General features: G+C 40.8%; 1 protein-coding gene across 1 annotated transcript in view; it reads right to left on the bottom strand.

Moving 5' to 3' along the window:
- LOC140483617 (isocitrate dehydrogenase [NADP], mitochondrial-like) overlaps window positions 1–25,885 on the bottom strand; it is an 89,385-nt gene that overhangs the window by 52,427 nt on the left and 11,073 nt on the right. The window contains exons 2-3 of the mRNA XM_072581897.1: window positions 6,994–7,085; window positions 1,120–1,285 (exon numbers count right to left, since the gene is read on the bottom strand). Coding sequence (XP_072437998.1) covers window positions 1,120–1,285; window positions 6,994–7,085 — 258 coding nt within the window. The remainder of the gene's footprint in view (window positions 1–1,119; window positions 1,286–6,993; window positions 7,086–25,885) is intronic.

Genomic DNA, 25,885 nt, shown 5'->3' on the forward strand with positions numbered 1-25,885 from the left:
CCATCTTGCCATCTGTTTACATTTCTCAAGAAGAGAAAGTTTTGATACAAAATAAATCACAATGTCTTTGGAGTAATGCAATTTAAACATGTACTTTTGCCTTCATTCCAGTTAAGTTATTGAGGTGATACAGTGGCTCAGTGGTTAGCACTGCTGCCTCACAGTGCCAGGGAACCAAGTTCACTTCCACCTTCAGGCTGTGTGCGATTCCTCTGGGTGCTCCAGTTTTCTCTCAGTCCAAAGGGTGGATTGGTCATGTTAAATTGCTCATAGTGTCCACTGATGTGCAAGTTAATGGGTTAGCCATGGGAAATGCAAGGTTACAGGGATAGGGTAGGTGGAGTGGGTTTGGGTGGTGTGCTTTTCAGAGGGTCAGTGTGGACTCAATGGGTTGATTGGCCTGCTTCCCCACTGTAGAGATTCTATGATAGCCAAAATGATAACTTTCCTCCCAAATACTGCTTAATTAAAGATGAATCTTGATTTCTGCAAAAAGAAATGTATGGGCTTGTACATTCCTCACCTTCCATAAAGGCCTGATTTCTACTAGATTTTTGTTCCAAAACCATTAGCTGCCCATTGGGAACTCATCCAAGTTCTTCATATTTATTATCAAGGATGCTGACATGAAGCATGATCTCAACTCGGCACACTTGATTAACTTTGATCTCCCTGACCCATGAATAAGGTGGCCAATCACAGGGCTCCTACAGTGTCATAACCAGAAGGGTGAACTCAGCTTAAACTGAGAATGGAAACCAAGAGCTTCCTACACTGTATGGTTCAGCTTCAACTCAGCATGGAGCCTTCAGATAAACCCCTCGGCTGCCAATTCTAAATTCTGCTGTGAACATGGATCAACAAACATTTGTTTTTACTTCCTATAAAATGACAAACTAAATAACAATCCATTTTCAAAAAAAGTACCTTTCAGTCAAATAAATTAAAATTAGATACCAAAAATGCACACACACTGCACGTGCGCGCGTACACACACACACGCAATGACATTAAAATGTTCTTGTTTGAATTTCAACAGTAAAACCTCAGTGGCCTATTAATTCTGATTGTGTAACCACAACAGATTAGTTTTGAAATGAATTGATGTCATTCATGTACCTTCCACTCGAGCTTCATCTGGTGTAATGGTGGCACATTTCACTGCGACTCCATATTTTTGTGTTGCCAATGCAGACTCAATGGTCACCCGGTCAGCTGTTTTATCGCGGTTTGGCAGACCAAGATCAAAATATTTCAATTCCACACTAACATTAGTTAGAATAAGCTGCAAAATAAACAACAGACCAACATCAGTGCACCCGGCCGAGAGGAATATTGAGAGCCCACACTGTCTGTGACATACAACTCATGAATAGAACAGATTTTCAAAGAAAGTAAAGGTGTCGATAGTCTGGCAGAAAAGAATTTATACTTTATCTGATGTTTGATGATCTTGATAGGATTCACATAAAATGGAGTCTTTAATCTCTGACAGAATTGCATTATTTCCATGGTAGTGGAGTTTGATATGTATAACCAGTTAGATCTAAGCATGCTGCTTATAGGAACAGATCAATTGACCTTGTGAGATTAGTCACGATAGCAGAGCTGTGAACATTAATTAGATTATACATGGGCAAAGCATTAGCACGATAGAATGAAATAACATGGAAACAGCTGCACATCATAGGCATTAGTCCGTATCACCGTGCCTTTAATCAATGATGATCAAATGTTAAGACTTCAGGGACTTGTACTTAAAAAAAGCAAAAAAGAAAGAATGTTCTAATGTCTCTACTTCTGTTTGGATTTCCTAACGTTGTACCATCAACATAAAACATACATCAAAGTCTCACGGATGACTTCTTCACTGAAACTCCCACTGCTATTAAATTGTGCAAGAGTTCTGAACATTTTAAACCCTTTCTAGACTTATCCTATTGATGTTTATTTACTGCTTCCATGTATTATTCAACCTGTAAATAATCATCAGGCTTAGCAGAAAAGGCAAATTTGATGGGCATTCCATGACATCTCCAGTATACTACTAATTTGCAACTCCACACATGAGGATAGATCGCCAATCAGAAAATAATGCCTCCACTTGGAAACATTTTTTGTTGACATGTGCATGGGACAAAAATATTGGAAAAAAGTTTATATCAATATTTTCCATTCAACTTTTTCCTCAGATCCCAAGCTGAAACACTTAGGCAAAATCGCATCAACGTCTCCCACAGACAGGCAGTATCTCAAGAGGAGCTCTGTCTTACCAGTACTTCACAAGTCCTATGGCTATTTGTTGGAATAACATTAGCAGCTTTTAGAAGCCAGTGGAGATAAGGACTGAACTTAAGGCAAGTGCAAGCCATTACCATTCATTAATTATTAAAGTAAAAGCAAGAGTATGGCATTGCTTCACTAGTGTCTTCTTCCATCAGGTCTCTATCCATTTAATCTGACATCATCGTTAAGATAAATTCTTACTACATCCTCAGTGGTTCTGGTTAGATCATTAGAACAGTTAGCCCTCTCGTCCAAATCCACCTTCCTCTACCTCACTATCCCCGATCTCTTCAAGTCTTGATTCCTAACTATTATGCATCCTACAACTCTTAACAAAGCTCGTGTTTTTACATACATAGTGGAGTGTTCTCACTGAACCGCACTTGAATTATTCCAGAAGAAACTGAAGGCGTGTTTATTCCAAACACATTCTGCGAAGGCTTGCTATTTTTTGTCTATCATTATTAATTGTGGAGTCATATCTTCTTCCTGAGGATCAGGGTGTGCAGCCTATCAAGCCAACAGTTTATTTTTAATTCAAATCAGGGCACTCCTGCTAATAATGTGAAAGGAAGGTATGTTGGGTTTGTAGCCTGCAGCTCTTCAAAAGCTGTTATGGGGTGAAACTATTCTACAATAGCGCAGGACCTAAGTTAAGCGGGGCCAAATGAGAGCGGTCATTCTTCTCATGACTTTTTCCGTTAAATGGTATCTCAGCTTCATCATTGGCTTTAAGGCAACTGGGTGAACTTGTGATGTGGACAAATCCATGTGGGGCTGCAAAGGATTGGAAATATAAAATTTGTGAGTCATTGTCCAGGATTGAGAGTGTGAAAAAATATTCTCTTCAGAAAGGTTAAAGCGGCTTTAGAGGTGAACAAATGTAGCTCTGCATCTTCATCCAATCAGAATTAATAATTCAGAAGGATGAGAAAGTCTGTCCCCTTGAATTTGAGTAGGGCAATGCCACAGTGTTTCCATGGACTGGCTGTCAAAGCAGTCGGCAGAAGATGCTCTTTCTGCTCCTGTCTGTAAGTGATGCTGGGGGTGCAGTTGAAGATATGTCCTTTTGAAACCAGAGATATCTGACCATTGTCCTGATTGCTGTACTCTGGCCTGTAACCCAGATATACTAAGATGTCCCTTACTAACCTTCCGAAGGATATCCAGCTAGCCAGCCAATTGCTGATCAGAGATCAAGAGGTCATCGATAATGTTGTGGTGACATCATTCAAAGAATGATTGTGGGACAGGGTTACTGGGGAATAACTCTGGCCAGCCTTCAAAGCAACATACGCAAATCTGCGCACGTTCTTGACCCTCGCAAAATTTGTGCAATTTCTTCTCTGATGTTGGCAAGTACTGACAGTAAACGCTGGAAATAGGTTGAGAGTGCTAGGCCTTTTCTCATTGGAATGGCGAAGGATGAGGGGTGACTTGATAGAGGTTTTTAAGATGATCAGGGGAATAGATAGAGTAGACAGTCAGAAACTTTTTCCCTGGGTAAAACAGAGTGTTACAAGGGGACATAAATTGAAGGTGAAGGGTGGAAGGTATAGGGGGGATGTCAGGGGTAGGTTCTTTACCCAGAGAGTGGTGGGGGCATGGAATGCGCTGCCTGTGGGAGTGGCAGAGGCAGAATCATTGGTGACCTTTAAGCAGCAATTGGATAGGTACATGTCCTAGCTTAAGGACATCGTGGGCCGAATGGCCTGTTCTGTGCTGTATTGTTCTATGTTCTATGTTTCATCTTTTTGCTTTGGGCTATTGATGGATATCATTCACAAAATGTCAGCAGTAGTCTGGTATTTTTGTTGGATATACTCTATGGTATCAGCTATAATTGAAATCTCTGGAATCAGTACGGTACTTTTGCAACATCTTTCATATTCAGTAATGTTACCAGCAGTGTGTGGTCAGTTTCAGTCTTAAATGGTAAGTATTAGACCTAATCAGAAAAGTTCTTACACAACCAAGTTGCCAACAGTGTTTCTTTCTCCATCACTACATTTGACAGTTCCATTCGAGTGAAAAGCCTTGAAGACAACTGACAGGTTTTCTGCTCTCATCATGTGTATTTGGAATAAGGCCACTCTTAGACCTATGGAAGTCTGTTACAATAGTTGGAACTTTGGAATCATTGTGCTCAGATCCCCAAAGTTTTCAGCATTTGTTTGATTCAACTGCCTTACTGCATTAGTCCAGCACTACATCTCATGCTTAAAAAGTTGTCTTAGAGGTTGGTTTGCTTGGATTAAGGGCAAAGGAATTTTCTAACCTGGTTTGCCAAATTTGAAATACTAGGGTTCCATAATATTCCTGTTGCTGGAAATTCCCTAATGACTTTCGTGTTCTACAAGTCTCCAATGATCCCTGTTGCTGGATACTGCTCAACATCCTGGAGATTACAACTGACTAGAAACTGAACTGGACTACCTACGTAAATACTGTGGCCAAAACAGCAGATCAGAGGCTCAGAATTCTACATCAAGTAGCTCATCTTCTGTCTTCCCAATGCCTGCTCACCATCTACAAAGCACGAGTTAGGAAGAGAGGAATACTTCCTTAAATGGTATCAGCTATAATTGAAATCTCTGGAATCAGTACGGTACTTTTGCAACATCTTTCATATTCAGTAATGTTACCAGCAGTGTGTGGTCAGTTTCAGTCTTAAATGGTAAGTATTAGACCTAATCAGAAAAGTTCTTACACAACCAAGTTGCCAACAGTGTTTCTTTCTCCATCACTACATTTGACAGTTCCATTCGAGTGAAAAGCCTTGAAGACAACTGACAGGTTTTCTGCTCTCATCATGTGTATTTGGAATAAGGCCACTCTTAGACCTATGGAAGTCTGTTACAATAGTTGGAACTTTGGAATCATTGTGCTCAGATCCCCAAAGTTTTCAGCATTTGTTTGATTCAACTGCCTTACTGCATTAGTCCAGCACTACATCTCATGCTTAAAAAGTTGTCTTAGAGGTTGGTTTGCTTGGATTAAGGGCAAAGGAATTTTCTAACCTGGTTTGCCAAATTTGAAATACTAGGGTTCCATAATATTCCTGTTGCTGGAAATTCCCTAATGACTTTCGTGTTCTACAAGTCTCCAATGATCCCTGTTGCTGGATACTGCTCAACATCCTGGAGATTACAACTGACTAGAAACTGAACTGGACTACCTACGTAAATACTGTGGCCAAAACAGCAGATCAGAGGCTCAGAATTCTACATCAAGTAGCTCATCTTCTGTCTTCCCAATGCCTGCTCACCATCTACAAAGCACGAGTTAGGAAGAGAGGAATACTTCCTTAAATGGATGCAGCTCAAACAAGAAGCTCAGTACCATTCAGGATACAGCAGCCCACATGATTGGTACCCCAACCATTACCTTGTAATCCACTCCCTCCACCACTGATGCACAGTGGCGTGTACCAGCTACAAGATACACTGCAGAAACTCACCAAGGCTTCTTCAACAATACCTTCTAAACCTGTAACCTCTATCATCTACAAGAGCAACGGCAAGAGAACATTAGCACTTGCAAGCTCCTGTTCAAGTCACTCACCATCCTGACTTGGAATGATATAATCAGTCCTTCACTGTCACTGGGTGAAACTCCTGGCATTCCCTTTGTAACTCCTGGAATTCCCATTGTGGATCTTCCTACACCCCAAAGACAGCAGCAATTCAAGAAGGAACTCATCACCTTGTTTGCAAAACTGCACATTTTTGTTGTGCTGATACAAGGATGTCAACCCTGTGGCATATGATGACTTCCATACCTTCACATATATTTGACATCGTCTTTTGAAAAATTTCCAAAGCAAATGTGATTCCAAATGTAAATGTAGTAAACATGTGTTAAGATGGTTATGCAAGTGCAAAAAACGTTGGACTCCTGATCGCTGCTGTTTGAGTCCAGCTTTGTGAAGATTGTGCTGTTCACAAATTTAAATAGACACTTATCTACAGAAGTCATTTTGTAGACCTCCCATTGTAATGCCTTATTCATATGTTATATCATATGTGCTAATTAAATTCTAATGGATCCATTCAGTTGAAGAACTGATACCACAAGAGAACACCACGTGGTCAGTTACATGACTGGAGAAATAATCCCCTTATTGGTGTTGCTTACCATAATTAATCCAAGCCAGGATACTGTCAGATTTTGATGCATTTGGAGTGTTCAGTATTTGAGAAGTTGTGAAATGGTGAGGTACATTTTGCAAACATCCCCATTTCTGACTTTATGATGGAGGGAAGGTAATAGATGAAGCTGCTAAAGATGGTTAGACCTTGGACACTACAGTGAGGGACTGTCCAGGTTTCTTCTGGTGGAGCGGCAGTGTCCTTATCTCTGAGCCAGGAGGCCCAGGTTCAAACGACTCACCTCTGGAGCAGGCAGGATAACATCTCTGAACAGGTTGATTCGGAAATATTTATCCTGAGGAACTCCTACAAAGATGCCATAGAGCTGATCTCTAACAATCACAACCATCTTCCTTTGTACCAGGTCTGGCTCTAACCAATGGAGGGTTTTTCTGCTGATTAATCTCTACCTCTTAGTGATTCTACAACTTCCAGAAATAATCAGATGTCTTATTAAGCTATTACTGAGATCAAAACAAATCATCTATTCAGATGAGCATGGAACAGAACATACAAGATTTCTGTTCATTTGAATTCAATCCATCACAATGATTACCTTTTCTTTAATGAAGCTCCATATCACTCTGGTCATTTCATCTCCATCCATTTCTACCACTGGATTATCTGCTTTGATTCGTTTTATGGCATCTGCAAAAAAAAAGATAAATTCCTATCACCTACAGAAACCTTCACTACCGAAGGAAGGTAAACCTGTGCGCGATTATACACGTGCTATCCGAAGGGGCATGGATATGTTTTTAGAGATATTGGTGAAGCAAGGGGAACAGAACAGCATGTGAATAAATGGCTCACTGTCTTATTTCACAGCAGTCTGATTAGTTTGGATTTGGTCTAATTTTAAAATGAATTTGATCATGAGCCAGGTTTTCATTAGATGGTAAGAAATAGGAACAGGAGTTGACTGTTCAGTTCCTCGAGCCTGTTCTACCATTCACACCTGATCCAACATTCCTCATATCCATTTTCCTGTGTTTTCCTTATAACCCTTGATTTCCCAACTGATTGAGAAACTACCTACCTCACCCTTAAGTGTAAGTAAGGACTCTGTGGCAAAGAGTTCCTAAGACTCTCAAACCTCAAGGAGAAATTCCTCATCACCTCAGTCTTACATAGTCTCAGAATAAAGGGTGCCAATGCCCCCTGATCCTTGACTCTCCCATGATGGGAAGCATCCTTTCAGCATTTACCCTGCCAAGCCCCATAAGAATCCTCTATGTTTGAATGAGATAATCTCTCATTCTTTTACGCTCCAGTGAGTACAGTCCCAATCTGCTTAGCCTTTGCTCACAAGACAATCCTTCCGTACCAGGAAACATCCTCGTGAACATTCACTGATCTACCTCCAAGAAAACAATCTTTCCTGAAGTAAATGTATGAAAAGTGCTCAGGATACTCCAGATGTGGTCTCACCAGCACCTTGTACAGATGCAGTAAGAATTCCCTACTTTTATACTCCAACCCCCTTGAAATAAGGGCCAACATTTTATTTATCCTATATGATTACCTGCTGCACCTGTTTGTCAGCTTTCTGCTATTCATGTACAGGTGCCCCCCCCAAGCTTTGCTGCTTTCTGCAGTCTTTTTTTCCCCCATTTCCAATCCAATGTTGAAATCCTAAAAGAAACTGCCCTGCAAGGTTAGTTGAGTAAAGTTACTTCCATTACTTTACAAACATGCTTGCAAATAGGTTGCAAGGCATTGACATAGGGAGTGAGGAAGTATTGCAGGTTAAGTTGAGCTGAAGATCTGAATGAGTTGTACCCCAGACTGCTATGGGAGATGGGGCAGAAAATTCCAGGTGTTCTGTCCCAAATTTCTAGTTCCTCTTTGATAACAGGGAGGTGCCAGTGGATTGGAGGACAGTTAATGTGTTTCCATGTTTCAAGAAGGGTGCTAGAGATAAACCAGGAAATTATAGACAATGAGTTTCAATCCATGGGAAGGAAACTACTGGAGAAAATTGTGAGGAGGGAATTCCCACTTGGTAAACAGAGTTTGATCAGGGATGATAATCATGGCTCAGTCAGAGGGAAGACATGCCTAACAAATTTGATTTATTTCAGAAAATGACCCAGCTGTGTAGATAAGGGTAATGCAGTTTATGTGGTTTGTATGAATGTTAGCAAAGTCTTTGACAAGGTCCCACGTGGGAAACTGATAGAGAAGATAAAAACACATGGGATCCAGGGTCATTTGGCAAATTAGATCCAAAATTGGTTTAGTGGTAGGAGACAGAGCGTGGCTACACAAGGTTTTTTGTGTAGCTTGAAGCCAGTGATAGTACCATACTATAAGGATCAATGCTGAGTTTTTTATTGTTTGACATACACATATAAATAATTAGATAAGAATGTGGGAGGGGTAAGTAAGTTTGTGGATGACACAATGATTTGCTGGGTGGTTGACAGTGATGGAGGAAGTCTCACGTTACAGGAGGATGGGGGGGTGGGGGGGTGGGGGGTTGTACTTTGGAAGAAGTAACAAGTCAAGGGAGTACTCAATGAATGGCATGACATTAAGAAGCTCAGAACAACAAAGGAAGTTTGGGACACCATAGACTTCCGAAGGTGGCAGGACAGGTTAATAGGACACTTGCCTTTATAGATTAAAAGAGCAGGTAGTTTATGTTGGAACTGTACTTTGGTTAGGTCACAGCTGGAGTATTGTGTGCAGTTTTGGTCCCCACAGTGTAGGAGGATGTGACTGTACTGGAGGGGTTCGGAGGAGATTCAACAGGATGCTACCTGGAAGGGAGTATTTTAGTTTTGAAAAGCTGGATAAGCTCAGTTTTTTTTAATGGGGGAAAAAAAAAAGAGTAGGAAAGATTGAAAGAGCACATAACAGAGCCAAATGCGACTGTCAGCGTGGAAACAAATAGTCATTCCCCTTAGTTGAAGGGTCAGTAACAATGGGCAAACGTTAAAGGTGAAATGCAGGAGGTATAGAGGGGAATTGAGGAAAACCATTACCTTTAAAAAAAAATTGGATGATCACTTGAAATGTCATAACATAGCCATGTGCAGAAAAGTGGACTAATGCAGATATAAAGTAGCTTCATCTGTAGCTTTGTCGATGGGCTGAATGACCTCTCTGTAGTGTATGATTCCATGATTCCCAACTAAATCCAATGATACGGTCACAACAGAAGAAAGCTTTTTTTTAATCTAAAAGTGTTCCAGGCTGTACTATATATTTTTCATAAGAAACATTATTTCAGTTGTATTTTAATATAACTATTATATTAAAAGTTTAACAGATGCCAACATTTTAATTTAAAAGATGCTATGACCACATTTACAAAAAGCAAGCCTATATAAATTTTTAACCACATTACAATAAAACCTCTTTACAGTACAATTATATCTCCCAGCTCTTCATCCTGCACTGCAAAGAACCCATTCAAACCAAATAATACTTTAGGAAAGAATTAAACTGAATAGTTCAAATCACTGAAAAAAAATCAGTGATCAAACTTATGACTGTCTCTTGAATATTGAAATTCCAAATGCCCAAAATAAGATTGCCAGCAGGTTTACAAAGAAAGTTTTCACAATGATAATGATATTTACACCGATTGTTGTTGAATAACTTCATTAAAAGATGCCTTTTAAAGCACAGCACTTGATTATATACTGCGTCCCCGGATAGTTGATAAGAGCTGACAGCTATATTTGGGCAGTCAAAGCAAACAGCTTGAGAATTTATCAAGGTGCAGCTAGTGCAGAAGTAGTTTGCAAAGGTGCCCAGAAACCATCAATAGCTTTGTGAATTGTAAGCAAATGACAGTGATAGGAAAGAACACCATGGTCCTTTCACCCTATTCCACAAAAGCTAATTTTATGGGTCTGGGGATTTACACTTGTATTAATGTTTCACAGTCTTTTGTCATAGCCAGAAACAAGTCAGGCTCAAAAAGATTACCTTTACCTCACTTGTCCAATGTCATAAATCCATTCAACAATATCTTCAAAACCCATGACCTCTAGAACCTAGATGGTCTAGGGCAAAATATGCATGAAAACACCACCACCAGCAAGTGCCAGTTAAATCCACACGCTGCTGTGTTAGGTAACGGATCCGAAAGAGTTTGTGTTGAAGTTGCATTAGCCCCACTCAAGCTGATGGTGTAGCATGGTCACTATGTGGAGAATCAGGGAGTCTAGTATAAGCTCCTGATTTAGACAGGCGTGTCATTTCCCATCCTGAATAGTTGTAATTATGGCTAACTAGTTCATGTTCATTGTACCTTTGCTAAATACAATAACTAAACCTTGTTAAGAAAGGCAAGTGCCTTTCCTTGTTAACACTCCAAAAGTGGTTTTTCCTCTGCCAGTGATAATTAAGCAGGACCAATTTAGAAAGGAGATGATTGCAGCAATTTACCACCAACCAAAAGTCACAAGTGGTTGATCCCTCAGAACCTAATATGACAGACTGCACCTTGATCTGGTAATATATAAGCTTTTATTCATTGTAATTGGGTCAAAGTCTTGGGACTCCATTCCTAACATTTCTCTAGCCCTACACTCATCCCTGGACAACAAGGATACCTATGTCAGACCCCTGGTTATTGACCATAGCTCTGCCTTCAACACCATTATCCCCTACTGACTGATCTCAAAACTCCATGACCTAGGTCTCAGCTCCGCCCTCTACAACTGGATCCTCAGCTTCCTGACCCACAGACCATAATCAGTGAAGATAGACAACAGTGCTTCCTCCACAATAACACTTAACACTGGAGCCCGCCCAAGGATGCATCCTCAGGTCCTCCCTGTACACCCACAACTGTGTTGCCAAATTCCAAACGAACACCAGTTGGCATGGTGACTCGGCAGTTAGCACTGCTGCCTCATAGCATCAGAGACCTGGGTTCGATTCCCACCTTGGGCGACTGTCTGTGTGGAGTTTGCACATTCTCCCCATGTCTGCGTGGGTTTCCTCCAGTTTCCTCCCACAATCCAAAGACGTGCAGGTCAGGTGAATTGGCCTTGCTAAATTGCCCATCGTGTTCGGTGCATTAGTCAGAGGGCAATAGGTCTGGATGGGTTACTCTTCAGAGGGTCGGTGTGGACTTGTTGGCTCAAAGGGCCTGTTTGCATACTGTAGGGAAGGTAATCACCATTTACAAGTCTGCTGACAATACCACTGTTGTGGGATGGATACCAAACAAAAACAAATCTAAATACAGAAAGGAAATAGAGGGCTTGGTGATGTGGTGTAACAAGAACATCAGCAAAACTAAAGAACTGATCATTGACTTCTGAAAGGAAGAGAACATGCCCCCATCGACATCAACTGTCTGAGCTTGAGAGGGTGGAAGGCATAAAGTACCATGGAGTGATGATAACCAACACCCTGTCCTGGACTTGCCACAAGTATAAATCCCCAGATCCATGTAGATGCGAGGGTGAAGAAAGTACAACAACTCTTCTTCCTCAGGTGGCTCAGGAAATTTGGCATGTCCACAAGGACCCTCACCAACATTTAAAGATGCACCACTGAAAGCAAACTGTCTGGGTGCATAACAGCCTGGTATGGCAACTGCTCTGGCCAGGACTGTAATAAACTACAGAAGGTAGTTTCTGACTACAGACCAGACCATCATGGAAGCCATCTTCCATCCATGGACTCTATATACACTGCTTGTTACCGCAATGCTCTCCGACAACCTCTTCTGTCAGCGAAGCTTGAACCCATGCACTAGCAGGTTCCAAGAACAGCTTCGTTCCTGCTGTTATTAGATTGATGAATGGATTCTCTAACTTCAAATCACGCTAATCTTGCTATTGTTAATCTTGCCTTGCAGGTGCCCTATGCAATGTAACCTATGTGCCTCTGACTTAGCTTTTTGTTTCACTCATGATCCTTACTTAGTAGATCTGCCTGTAATACGCGTAAACAAAGCTTTTCACTCTACTTAGGTACACATGACAATAATTCAATCAAATGAAATCAGTCCTGTACCTACACCAAACAAACTGCAGTGGTTCAAGGAGGCAGCTCACAACCACCTTCTCAAGGCCACACGAATGGTCACTCTCAATCTATGATGAAGTGAAAGAACTACACCATTATGCTCAAAATAAAAGAGTGATCTGAACTGATAGTATCATTGTCTTTGGTTCACACAACTGCCTAACCGAGTGAGTGACTTCAGCATGTTTTGATTTTAACTCAAAATTTCACCATCAACAATATTTCATGTTCTGTCATAGTGAGCCAAGATACATAGGAAACACGCATATTTTAACATTTCCATTATGGGGCAATAAATCACAAGTGGCTGTTCAGTGGCTGAACTGCAGCTGTTTGGTAGCTTCCCTACCTCAGCCGTCAGTCTCAATGTGCAACGCTCAATGTAACAAACAACGGGAGCCACTGCAACCTTCCATTTTAATCTGGCTGCCCTACAGAATTAGTCGCAGCAAATTAACATGACACAAGGTTTATACTCCAGCCAGCCTTCTAAAGAAAAAGTTCTTTTCAGAATGAATTTATTTTTTGGTTATCTAGTTTTCATGCTGTTAGCAGCCAAACAACTCCTTTCAATTTCATTCATTAGATATTCATCAGATAGAGGTAGGGGTAGAGGTGACTTTGATAATGACTAGTCTGATGCCTGTCAAATGATTAAACTGCAACGGATACGGTGTCTGCTGCCAGAGGCCGACACTGTCAACAGAATCAACCTTTGCAGCAGAAAATAAATCAGATGACAATACCTGCAGAGAATAGCCAACATCAAATCTTCAGATAAAAAGCTTGCGTTGCAATATGTGGGAGGAAAGGAATGAGACAGAAATACAACAGACACAGGAAGGAGAGATTACATGAAAGAGGACAGAGAAAACAGAAATTGAAAAGATTAGAATAACAGAACTGTACAGAGGCTTGGAAGAAAAGTGAAAAATGGGACAAAAGGAACAATGAATTCAAGAAAAATATAAAAAAAAGAGGGGTAAGAAAGGGTACAGACTCGGCTCAAGGAACTTAATTCTAAAAAAGAAAATGGAGAGGGTGAGATAAAGAAAGAAATACAATTTCAATTTCATGTAAATAGTTGGGGATAAAGCATGAGAAACCATGTCAGTGGACCACAGCCAAAACCATGTCAGTGCTCTCCTGCCAGGTGAAGGGGTCATGGTGGTGGTACTGTGTGGTGTGCCTGCTCCCAGCCAGTCCCACCAGCCCCGCCATGATTAAGGACCAATTAACGACTGACTGTCAGGACTACCAGCAGATACATTCAGGAAGGCAGGAGTTCGGGCTGTGACAGGGTGGATACTCACCTGGGAGTAGCTGTCATTGTGTGGATTAAAGATCCTTCCACAATGTGCCTCAGCAGAGAGGCGACATCAGGAGGTTAGCACGCAGTCCAGACCTGTTATTAAAAATCTGCTGCAAAATGAGGGGCTGCCTTCATCTCTGCCAATCTCAATTTTTCCAACACATTCAACACCAATATTAACCGTTTATCCAGATCTCGTCCAATCAGGACTGATTGAGAAATGGCAATACCATTAGCTAACTTGAACAAGGGCAGAGGCAGGATAAACAGTCCCACACTTTGGCTGTGACACCCTGCATACCCTCCTTCAACCGGTGACTGAATGTGGGGAGGCGTTCCTCCCATATGATAGGTAAAGGAGACATCTTCCCAGACCAAGAAAAACTGGTTGCAAGTGAGTAGCTATGGGATCTCTACATTAAATCAATGACAATTCAAACACCTTTAACTTGGAATGTTTCAACCTGGGACACTTTCTTATGAACATACAAATAAAAGTAGGCCATTTAGCCCCTCAAGCCTGCTCCACTATTTGATATGATCATGTCTGATTCAACATTGGAGTGCTTTTCAGCCAGACTATCCCTATTAGCCTTTACACCATTAATAATAGAACATTTATCAATTTCTACTTTAAATATACTCAAAGACTGAGCTTCCATATTCTCTGAGGTAGAGAATTCCAAAGATTCACAACTCTGAATGAAAAATACTTCTCCACATATTGACCCTAAACAGCATACCCCTTTATTTTAAATTGTTCCTCTTGTTCTAGTTTCCCCAACCAAAGGAAACATCTTATCTGCATTTACTCTAACTATCTATTTAAGTATTTTGTAAGTTTCATTGAAATCACCTCTCATTCTTCAAAACACAAGAGAAAATAGGCCCAGTTTGCCTAATATCTCTTCCTACGACAATCCTGCCTTCCCAAGACCAACTTTGGTGAGCGTTCATTAAACTCCTTCTATGGCAATAATATCCTCCTTGAGGTTAGGAGACCAAAGCTAGACATATTACTCCAGACGGAGTCTAACCAAGCTTCTATACCATTGAAGCATTGTATTTAGTGCTCCTGTACTCAAACACTCTCAAGATCAAGGCTAATTTTTCATCAACCTTCCTTGCAGGATCTGCATGTATACCAAGTGACTTACTGACAAGGACACCTAGGTCTCTTTGTACTTCTACACTCTCCAACCTCTAATTGAAACATAGAAACGAGGAGGTGTCAATCAGTTGGCCCTTTGAGCCTGCTCAGCCATCCAATAGGATGATTGGCTGATCCTCTATCCTCTATCTGAAGACCATAATCCTGCTTTCTCTCTCCATCCTTTAACATTATAAAATCTAAAAAGTTATCTATCTCTTTCATGAATATACTCAGTGACCTGGTCTTCACATCTTTCAGAGGTGGAGAATTCCACAGGTCGGTGACCATCTGTGTGAATAAACAATTCCTCCTCTCATCCCTAAATGGTCTACCCAATTTCTTGAGACTGTTTCCTCTGGTTCTTCATTCCCCAGCTAAGGAAAACATCCTCCCTGTAACTGGTCTGTCCAGCCCTGCTAGAACTTTACAACTTTCAATCAGATCCTCTCTCATTTTTCTAAATTCTAGTGAACATAGGCCAGTGAAACCAATCTCTCTTCACATGGTTGTCCTGCCATCCCTGGTATCAACCTAGTGAACCTCTACTGCATTCCCTCTATTGCAAATATAGATCTTCTTAGATAGAGAGACCTAAACCACATGCAATACTCCACATGTTCTCACCAAGACCCTGTATAACTGCAGTAAGACATCCCTACTTCTGAACCAAATCTCTTCCACTGAAAGCCAATATACATATTATCTAATTAATCTACTCATAGATGTTATTATATACATGTGCAGGTGTTGTTCTGTTCCCCCTTCAATCGAAGCAAAATGCTCAGAGACACAGAGTGGCTTTACCTCCTTCATCTTTATTGTTGGCCCTGGAGGGAGAGAGAACGATTGCCCATGTACACACAGAGACATGAGTTCACGGTCTTCTCTGGAACAGCAGTTTCTCAATGAACTATATAGTCATTTTACAGAGAGGAGCGTCCAGATAAGGCAACATACATATTGACTGGGTGACTATTACAATCAGCAAGTAATCAGCACAAGTAAAGATTAAGCCATCTGCTGTTACACATTGAATAACTGACTTCACATAATGAATAGTTTTCACCTTGTTAAACTGACCTCACATGCTGAACGCTACCTCATCTTGTTAAATGGCTTTACATAATAAATGCTTTTCCACTCTTTTAAACCATTACTCTTGCCTCCAGCACCCCATTGTTAACTGTAAGTTCATGCTCAGCTGAACCTTCACAAAACTCAGAACTTAACTCTTTCCCTGCCTGCTTATACCTATACACAATCTCACAGGGAACTTGAACCCAAGCCCTCCCAATCCAGAGCTACAGACATAGCCATTGCTCCCAACATACTGCTTGCCTTGCTAATTGCTTGTCACACTTACCTGCCCACTTCCATTGACTGATGTACAAAGATACCAAATTCCTTTGTACATCCACATTTCTCAATAGATGAGCATTGAAATTTCCACTTTCCAGATTGGAACGTAGCAAATATGTGGGGCAACATCTTTACACAGAGAATAGTTGTGTGTAGATTGAACTTTCAGAGGAAGTAGTGGATACGGATTTAACATTTACAATACACTTAGATAAGTATTTGAATAAAAATGTTTGGAGGGATATGGGTCAAGTGCAGGCAGGTGGGACTAGTTTCATTGGGATTATGGTCAGCATTGACTGGTTGGACCGAAGGGTATGTTTCCATGTTGCATGAATCTATATAACCCCCAGCTAAGAAGAGAGGGTAGAAGAAACCAAAGCAGAAAAATGATCATTTCAGAAATACTGTACATATCAGTTCCCGTTACTAAAGTGGATAATCTCATAATTTTCACATTATATTCCATCTGCCACATCGTTTCCCATATACTAAGCCTGTCTAAATCCCCTGATGCTGTTTTACATTTTCCTCAGAATGTGCTTTGCTGTTTGGAAATATACCATTTTGTCCTCACATCCAAATCATTGATAGAAATTGAGAGTTGGGACCCAAGTACTAATTCTTGCAATACCCTACCAGTCACAGCCTGGAATGAGTTCGAATTCCCACTCTCCGTTTTCTGCTCATTAGCAAATCGCTAATCCATGCCAGCACATTATCTCTGATTCCATGTGCCTAAATTATGTGGACTAACTTCCTATGTATTACATTCTTACGTTTCCCATGCATATTTTCATGGTTCCAAAAACTAGTTACTATATTCTGTGAAAAAACGCCACCCTTAATAACAAAACAAACTGGATAAAGTGTCACAGTCAGAACTGTACAATGAACAGCAATTATTTTATCTAAATGGTTTATGCAGTACTTATATTCCAACTGGTTTATTTGGAAGTACAAGTTTTCAGAGCATTGCTCCTTCATCAGGTAGCTAGTGGGGGACTAGCTACCGACAAAGGAGCAGCACTTTGAAAGCTTGTATTTCCAAATATCCATCCCAGTCCAACACTGGCACCTCCACACCATCAGTATCCATGGAAACAGTTATCATTATGCGGACTCTGCAGAGACAATAGATATAATTTCTACTTTAAACAGGTCAGATGAATTTACCATTGTCTGTTTTCAATGGGCATATCATATTTTAAGTAATATTCCCATCAACATTCATTTTCTTCACAGGAAATGCTTCATAAATCATAGTAGCATACACGATAAACATTTTTTTCAGAAATGTGAAAAGGCCACATTTATTGCTCAGTCTGGTGCTCTGGTAGGTCATCTTGTCTCTGAAGCACTGCAGTCCTTGTGCTGTTAGCACTTTAATTGTAGATTTTCATCCAATTGCAATGGAAGAGTCTAAATCAGGACGATGGGTGCCATGGAGGTGACAGTACACTATTGTAGCTGTCATCTTTCCTGGTGATAAAGTTTGCACTGGAAGGGACTGTTGAAGTGAGTTTGGCAAGTTACCACGGTAAATGTTGAAGGGAAATACATTCTGCAGTGACTAATACAAAGATATTGTGCCCAAACTTGGATTTTTTTAATTCATTCATGGATGTAATCTTCACTGGCTGAGTCAGCAGTTACCCGTCCATCCCTATTAACCCTGGAGAAGGTATTGGTGACTTATCTTCCCTAACATCTACGGTATTGTTGTATAGGTACAAATAATTAAAATACTCTGATCTGGGTGCTAATGAGCATCTTTAAAGGTCAGTAACCTAATCACATCAATTTAAGATACTTAGAAAAAGTATGGTGGGGCAACATTACAATTTATTTTAAACAGTTTTGTTACTGTCTGGTTTGTACTGTCTGAAAGGATAGTGCAATGTGATCTGCCTGTTTTATCGCTCGGACAGATCATGATAACCAAGCTTATTTAGCAGATGCTAGACATACAGCAAGGCTTTCACTAATTACAGATCTTGCAACATGTCAAGTTCAGCATCCCCTGTCTTGTAAACACATGCTAATACAGACAATGTAGTGGGGACCAATCTTATATCTGCAGTGTTCAGGTTGGCTTATGCAGCAATTGCTTGAAATATATCACAGGGTTTCTTACAAATTATTAGTGCAGTGTGCTGCTTTTGAAGTTTTCTGTGACAAACCTAACCCATTAAGTAAATTACCTTGATGTTTTGCCTGAACAAACAGGTCACTGAGAGGGCTGTTTGTGCTTCTCAATTAGGTAAACCACTTTATCAGTATTGCCTACAATTATGAAAACTGGCTTCAGTCACTTTCAGGAACTTACATTCCGCTGGAAGTTTGGCTCATTCTTCATTCACATTGGCAGCGTAGTGGAGAATGTTATACATCATATTGAATTCCTTCCTATTCAGGGATTTGTACAAACATTTTCAAGAACATCATGGCCTATGGGAAAGAGGTTGTGAAACGTGAAAGGGTTCAGAAAAGATTTACAAGGATGTGGTCAGGGTTGGAGGGTTTGAGCTATCGGGAGAGGCTGAACAGGCTGGGGCTGATTTTCCTGGAGCATTGGAGGCTGAGGGGTGACCTTACAGAGATTTATAAAATCATGAGGGGCATGGATAGGGTAGATAGACAAAGTCTTTTCCTTGGGGTGGGAGAATCCAGAACGAGAGGGCATAGGTTTAGCGTGAGATAGGAAAAAAGGGATATAAGGGGCAACTACTTTCCTGCAAAGGGTGATGCGTGTATGGAATGAGCTGCCAGAGGAAGTGGTGGAGGCTGGTACAATTACAACATTTAAAAGGCATCTGGATGGATATATGAATAGGAAGGGTTTAGAGGGATATGGGCCAAGTGCTGGCAAACGGGACTAGATTAGTTTAGGATATCCAGTCAGCATGGGTGAGTTGGAATGAAGGGTTTGTTTCCGTACTGTACCTCTCTATGACTCTATAACAGGTTTGCTGCATTTTCCATTTATATCCACTTGAATATTTACATAGTGATTCATTTTATGGGAGGCAATGATATACTGGTATTGTCTCTGGATTAATAGCTCAGAGACCCAGAGTCCCACTATGGCAGGTAGTGGAATGTGAATTTTTAAAAAAATCTGGAATTAAATGTTTAATTTAACCATGAGACCATTGCTAACTGTCATAAAAGCCCATCAAGTTCACTAACACCCTTCAAGGAAGAAAATCTGACCTATTAGCAGGACAGATGTGCAGAAATTATGGCACCAGTAAATGGCGATGTAGAAGTTCCCCTGAAGTTGTCCAACATTGACTCCAGACCCCAAGAAATCTCAAGTTATCAGGTCAAAAGTGGGCAACAAAACTTAGTGCTGATTGCCACACACCAGCACCTCCTCAGGTGGTGTATCAGTACTCCTCCATCTTGAACATCACTGAGGAAAGCACTCAAGGTGGAAAGGGCACAGAAAGTATTCTGGGAAGACTTCAATGTCCATCACCAAGAGTGGCTTAGCAATGTCAATACTGATCGAGCTGGTCAAATCCTTAAGGGCATAACTGCTGGATTGTGTGTAGCAAGTGGTGAGGGAACCAACAAAAGGGAAAAACATAGTTGATTTCATCCTCACCAATCTGCCTGCCACCCATACATATATCCATGACAATATCAGTAAGAATGATAACCGCACAGTCCTTGTGGAGGCAAACTCCCACCAGCATATTCAGGAAACCATTGTTTTGTGGTGAACTATCACCATGGCAAATAGGATAAATTTTGAACAGATCAAATAACTCAAGACTAGGCATCCCCGAGGTGCTGTGGACTATCACCAACAGCAGTAGAATGGTATTCAAACACAATCTTCAATCTCATGACCCAGCACACTCAGCATTCTATCATTACCATCAAGCCAGAAGATCAACCTTGGTTCAATGGAGAGTGCAGGAGGGCATGCCAGGCATACCTATAACTGAGGTGGCAACCTGGCAAAGCTACCAAACAGAGCTACTTGCATACCAAGCAATATAAGCTGCAAGTGATAGACAGAGCCAGTTGATTGCATAACTGACGGATCAGATCTAAGCTCTGCAGTCCTGCTCCATCCAGTTCTAAACAACTCACTGATAAGGAGGCTCCACAAATATCTCAAAAGATAAGGCTGAAACATTTGGAATAATTTTTAGTGAACAGCGTCAAGTGGATGATTTATTTCAGCCTCACCACAGCCTTCTCTGGACATCTTGGCATCACAATTGCAAGTCCATAAGACATGGAAGCAGAAGCAGATCATTCAGCCCATCGAGTAGTTCTACCATTAAATGAGATCATGGCTGCTCTGATAACTCTCAACCTTTCTTACCTTTTCCCCATTCCCCTTTGTCCGCTTGCTGATTAAAATCTACCTCAGCCTTGGATGGATATTCATAACGATCCAACCTCAATACCTTCTGTGATAAAGAAATCCACAGATTCATTATCCTCTGAGAAAAGAAATTCCTCCTGGTTTCTGTTTTAATGTGCAACTCCTTTTTCTGAGATTATACCCTCTGGCTCTAGACCCTCCCACACAGGGAAACACCATTTCTGTACCTACCTTGTCAAGTACCCTAAGAATTTACATGTTTCAATAAGATCACCTTTCATTCTTCTATATCCCAAAAGTATGGGCCCATCTACTCAACTATTTCTCACAAGGCAGTCCCTCCATACCAAGTATCAGCCTAGTGAATCTTCTCTAGACTGCCCCCAATGACAACATATCTTTCTTTAGATAAGGGCCAAACCTATTCCAGAATTCCAGCTGTGGTCTGACTATCACCTTGTATATTTTTATCAAAACCTACCTACCTTTATATTTCATTCCCTTTGAAATAAATGCTAAATATTCCATTGGCCTTTCCTGTTACCCACTGAATTTGGATGCTAGGACTCCCACATAGACAATGAATCCCAAACCTATCTATTCTGTGGCTTTCTTCAGTCTTTTCTCATTTAAACACTATTCAGCATCTCAATTCTTCCTGTCAAAGTGCATAACCTCACATAATCCCAACCTCCCACATAGTCTTCAGCCAATTCAATTCACTCCAAGTAATATCAAGAAAGAGTTGGAGGCACTGGCTACTGCAAAGGCTATTGGTCCAGATAACATTCCTACAATTGTACTGAAGACTAGTGTTCCAGAACTTGCCGCACCCAAGGCAGTTCCAATCAGCCACTATACTGACATCTACCTGACAATATGGTAAATTGTTTAGGTATGTCCTGTATGCAAAAAGCCAGACAAATCCAACTTGAAAAATTATGACCACGTCAGTCTATGCTTGATTATCAATAAAGATGGAAGGTAAGGGAGGTGATGGCCTAATGGTATTATCATTGGACTGTTAATCCAGAGACCCAGGTAATGTTCTGGCGACTTAGGTTTGAATCCTGCTATGACAGATGGTAGCATTTGAATTCAATAAAAAAATCTGAAATTAAGAATCTAATGATGCCTATGAATCCAATTCCAGATTGTTGGAAAAACCCATTTAGTTCACTAAAGTTCTTTAGGGAGGGCAACTGGTATCCTTGGAGAAGTAAGCTCTGCAGTTGCTGGAGATCAGAGTCGAGAGTATGGTGCTGGAAAAGCACAGCAGGTCAGGCAGCTTCCGAGGAGCAGGAGAATCAACGTTTCAGGCATAAGCCCTTCATCAGGAATCAACTGGCATCCTTACCTGGTCTGGTCTACATTTGACTCCAGACCCACAGCAATGTGATTGATTCTTAACTGCCCTCTGGGGAAACAGGGATGGGCAAGAAATACTGGCTTAACCAGGGATACCCTCATCCTGCGAATGAATGAAAAAACAATATCGCAAATAGTACTATCAAGCAAAACTTGCTTAGCAAAAATCTGCACACTAATGCTCAACTCGGATTCTGCCAATTGAGGAGATAACAAATAAGATAGATAAAAAGGAAGCAGTGGAGGTCATATATTTAGATTACTGGATGATGTTTGATTAGTTACCACATGTGCAGATACAAAATAAGATAATGGTGTTTGAGGTAGTGTGTTAGCATGGATAGAGAACTAACTAATAGAAGACAAAAAGTTGGGATGAGGGGACATTTTCAGAATGGAAATCTGTATTTAATGGAGTTCAACAGGGATCAGTGCTGTAGCCATACTTATTTACAATATGTTACTGACTTGGATGAGGAAAGTAAATATAATCATGTTTGCAGATGACACAAAAATAGGTTGGAAGACAAGTAGTGAAAATGACACAAAGAGCTTGAAGAAGGATATGGACAGGTTAAGAGAGTGGGCAAAAACTTGGCAGATGGAATATAATGTGAGACAATGTAAGGCTATGCACTTTGATATGAAGAATAGAGGAGATGAATGGAGAAAGATAACATAAAACTACAGCACAGAGGGATTCAGAGTCCTCTGTGTAAAACACAAAATAGCAAACACATTCAATGGGCAATCAGAAAGGCAAATGGAATATTGGCCTTTATTTCAAAGGGAATGGAATACAAAAATAGTGAAGTATTGGTAAAACTATACAAGACACTAATTAGTCTACACCTGGAAAATGGTGAACAGTTTTACTCCATTTATCTATGGAAAGATATACTGACACTGGAGGCAATCCAGAGAATGTTCTCTTGGTTGATCCCAGGTATGAAGGAGACTTTTAATAGGTTGGGCCTGTCGTGAATGGAGGTTAGAAGAATGAGAGGCAACCTTATTGAAACATACAAGATTCTTAGGGGACTTGACAGTGAGGTGAGGTTGGACTTGACAGGAAAGAGACACTGAGAGGCTGGTTTCCCTTCTTGAAGAATCTAGGGCATAATCTCAGAACGACAGATCACCCATTTAAGACAGAGATGAGGAGGAATTTTGTCTCTCAGAGGGTAATGAATCGGTGGAATTCATTACTGCAGAGAGCTGTAGAGGCATTAAGTTTATTTAATAAATTTTTTCCTAAAGGAATCAAGAGTTATAGGGAAAAGGCAGGGAAGTGGAGTTAAGGATTATTAGACCAGCCATGATCTCATTAAGTGGCTGACTACTGCTCCTATACCACACAGATAAGGATGGGCAGTAAATGCTTGCCCAGCCAGTAAATCACATATCCCATAAACCAATAAGAATACAATTTTTTTTTAAAAAGAAAAATGTTAATAGGTTAGATAAGACCAGAAGAATGTAAAACAGCCAGAGTTAGCCTGACTGTCACATGTACATTACCATTTAGATTCAGAATTGAACTGGCAATCTTAGACACATTGCAGAATCAGATTTGATACACAGTCATAGATTACTACAATAAAGCAGAGGCAGAAAATCAGATTTGGCATAACTTTATATACTTATACCGTATTTGCTACAGAATTTGCAAGAGGATCCATAAGAAAATAATGTACTAATAGCTTCCATGTCAGTTTCTTGCCTTGATGCACATTTTTCAAATCACATTGCTAAATACTTTAATAACTGTGTTAAAACTTGCAGAGGTTTTTTTCAATATTTGAATTCTCTCTCTGGAAATGTCATTCTTGCTCATTTATTTTATTTAATAAGCAGATGTGGCCATCATTGATTAGACAAGCATTTATTGCCAATTCAAAATTGCCCTTGAGATGATGATGGTTTTCTTAAAATGGTAATTTGATGGAAGTAGACCCACAACGCCATTAAGGAATTCCAGTAAGTTTGAGCCAGTGGCACTGAAGGAACAGTGATATATTTCCAAGTCTGGATGGTGAATGGCTTGGAGAGGAACTTGCAGATGGTGGTGTTCTCCTGTATCAGCTGCTTTTGCCTTTCTAGAAGGTAGAGGTCACAGGTTTGGAAGGTACTGTCTGAGGTGCCTCAATGAATTTCTGCATCTTATAGATGGTACACACTACTGTTATTTATGTCTCTAATTCCCCTCTCAATCCAATTCACATCCCTTGTTTTTGATCTTCTGCATTTGTCTAGGTATCAAAAAATTGACTTCATCATTCTCATAAGCTCTTGTTTTCTTGGAAGCATGAGGTGTTATGGTGTGTTCATGGGTATCAAGGATGATGGAGGTTGGTTAACATTTTGTTAAATTACCTGAAGGTAATCCAGTGAAGGAAGGAATGTGTGCCTGTTTTCCATTTGTAGTAGTGATTATCTTTAGCCAACTTGTGCCCAACTATTCACTTTTTGCATGCATTTACTTTCACTGTTAGGAATTCTTTTCTGTGAATCATTCATAATTTTTCAACCTTTGTTTTCTTTTCAAAGCTCATTGAATTAATCTCTCCTATCATCCAGCACATTTCACAAGTCTAGTTACTGGCCATTTAACCTATTAACTTCTCACTTTCATAGGAGTCAGTATGATTAAAACATTTACTTACAGGTGTCCCTCCTTGTAAGGTCAGTCCCATAAAGGGTAACTGAACTTGGAGCTGCCAGTTAGAGGGAGGTTCTCCCCTCTCTCTCTTGATAGGTGCTGCACAATTTCTGTATTATCTGTTGCTGTCCCAGGTTTTTAGTTACACAAAATGTCACAATGAATAACAAACCAAGATATCACAGAATGGCAGTGGCCCTAACCACCTGTCAGGTTGCTTAAGGAGCCCTCACAGCGTTTTCCATGCAACAGGCAATTATCTGCCTGTCGGCAAATGTCATTTCCCTTTGAGGGTTGAGGTCTGCAAGGGCTGCTGTTCAATCAAAAGACAGGTCAGTCAGCTCCTCATTCCCAAAAGTGGTAGCCACTGCTGGGCCTGTAAACAAGTACAAGTAATAGCGATGGAAAAGGCCCCATGTCCAGATGAGATTGGGCTTACTGAGGACAGTCAGGTAAACACAGTAAAGGGGGTGGCTAAATCTGGAGGGCACACCCTCAACAAGGCACAAGAAAGTGTTGGGCAATATAAAGTGGCCTTCAGATGTAGCAGAGGAGCCATCCTCCAAGAATAAATTACCAAGAAGCCCTTAAATAGTTGTTAACTGGCCAATGAAGGACATTGATTAGATAATAGACAACAGGTGCAGGAGTAGGCCATTCTGCCCTTCAAAGCCTGCACCACCATTCATTATGATCATGGCCGATCATCTTTAATCAGTATCCTGTTCCTGCCTTATCTCCATAACCATTGATTCCACTATCCTTCAGAGCTTTATCCAACTCTTTCTTAAATGAATCCCGAGACTGGGCCTCCACTGCCCTCTAGGACAGTGATGAGGACAAACTTCTTCACCCAGAGAGTGGTGGCTGTGTGGAATGCTCTGCCCCAAACGGTCTACCCCGTATCTTTAAGCTGTGTCCTCTGGTTCGGCACTCCCCCATCAGCGGAAACATGTTTCCTGCCTCCAGTGTCCAATCCTTTAATAATCTTATATGTCTCAATCAGATTCCCTCTCAGTCTTCTAAACTCAAGGGTATACAGTCGCTCCAGTCTTTCAGCGTAAGGTAGTCCCGCCATTCCAGGAATTGACCTTGTGAACCTACACTGCACTCCCTCAATAGCCAGAACGTCTTTCCTCAAATCTGGAGACCAGAACTGCACACAATACTCCAGGTGCGGTCTCACCAGGGCCCTGTACAGCTGCAGAAGAACCTCTTTGCTTCTATACTCAATCCCTCTTGTTAT

The sequence above is a fragment of the Chiloscyllium punctatum genome, chromosome 2, assembly GCF_047496795.1.
Source record: "Chiloscyllium punctatum isolate Juve2018m chromosome 2, sChiPun1.3, whole genome shotgun sequence".
NCBI classification, from domain to species: domain Eukaryota; kingdom Metazoa; phylum Chordata; class Chondrichthyes; order Orectolobiformes; family Hemiscylliidae; genus Chiloscyllium; species Chiloscyllium punctatum.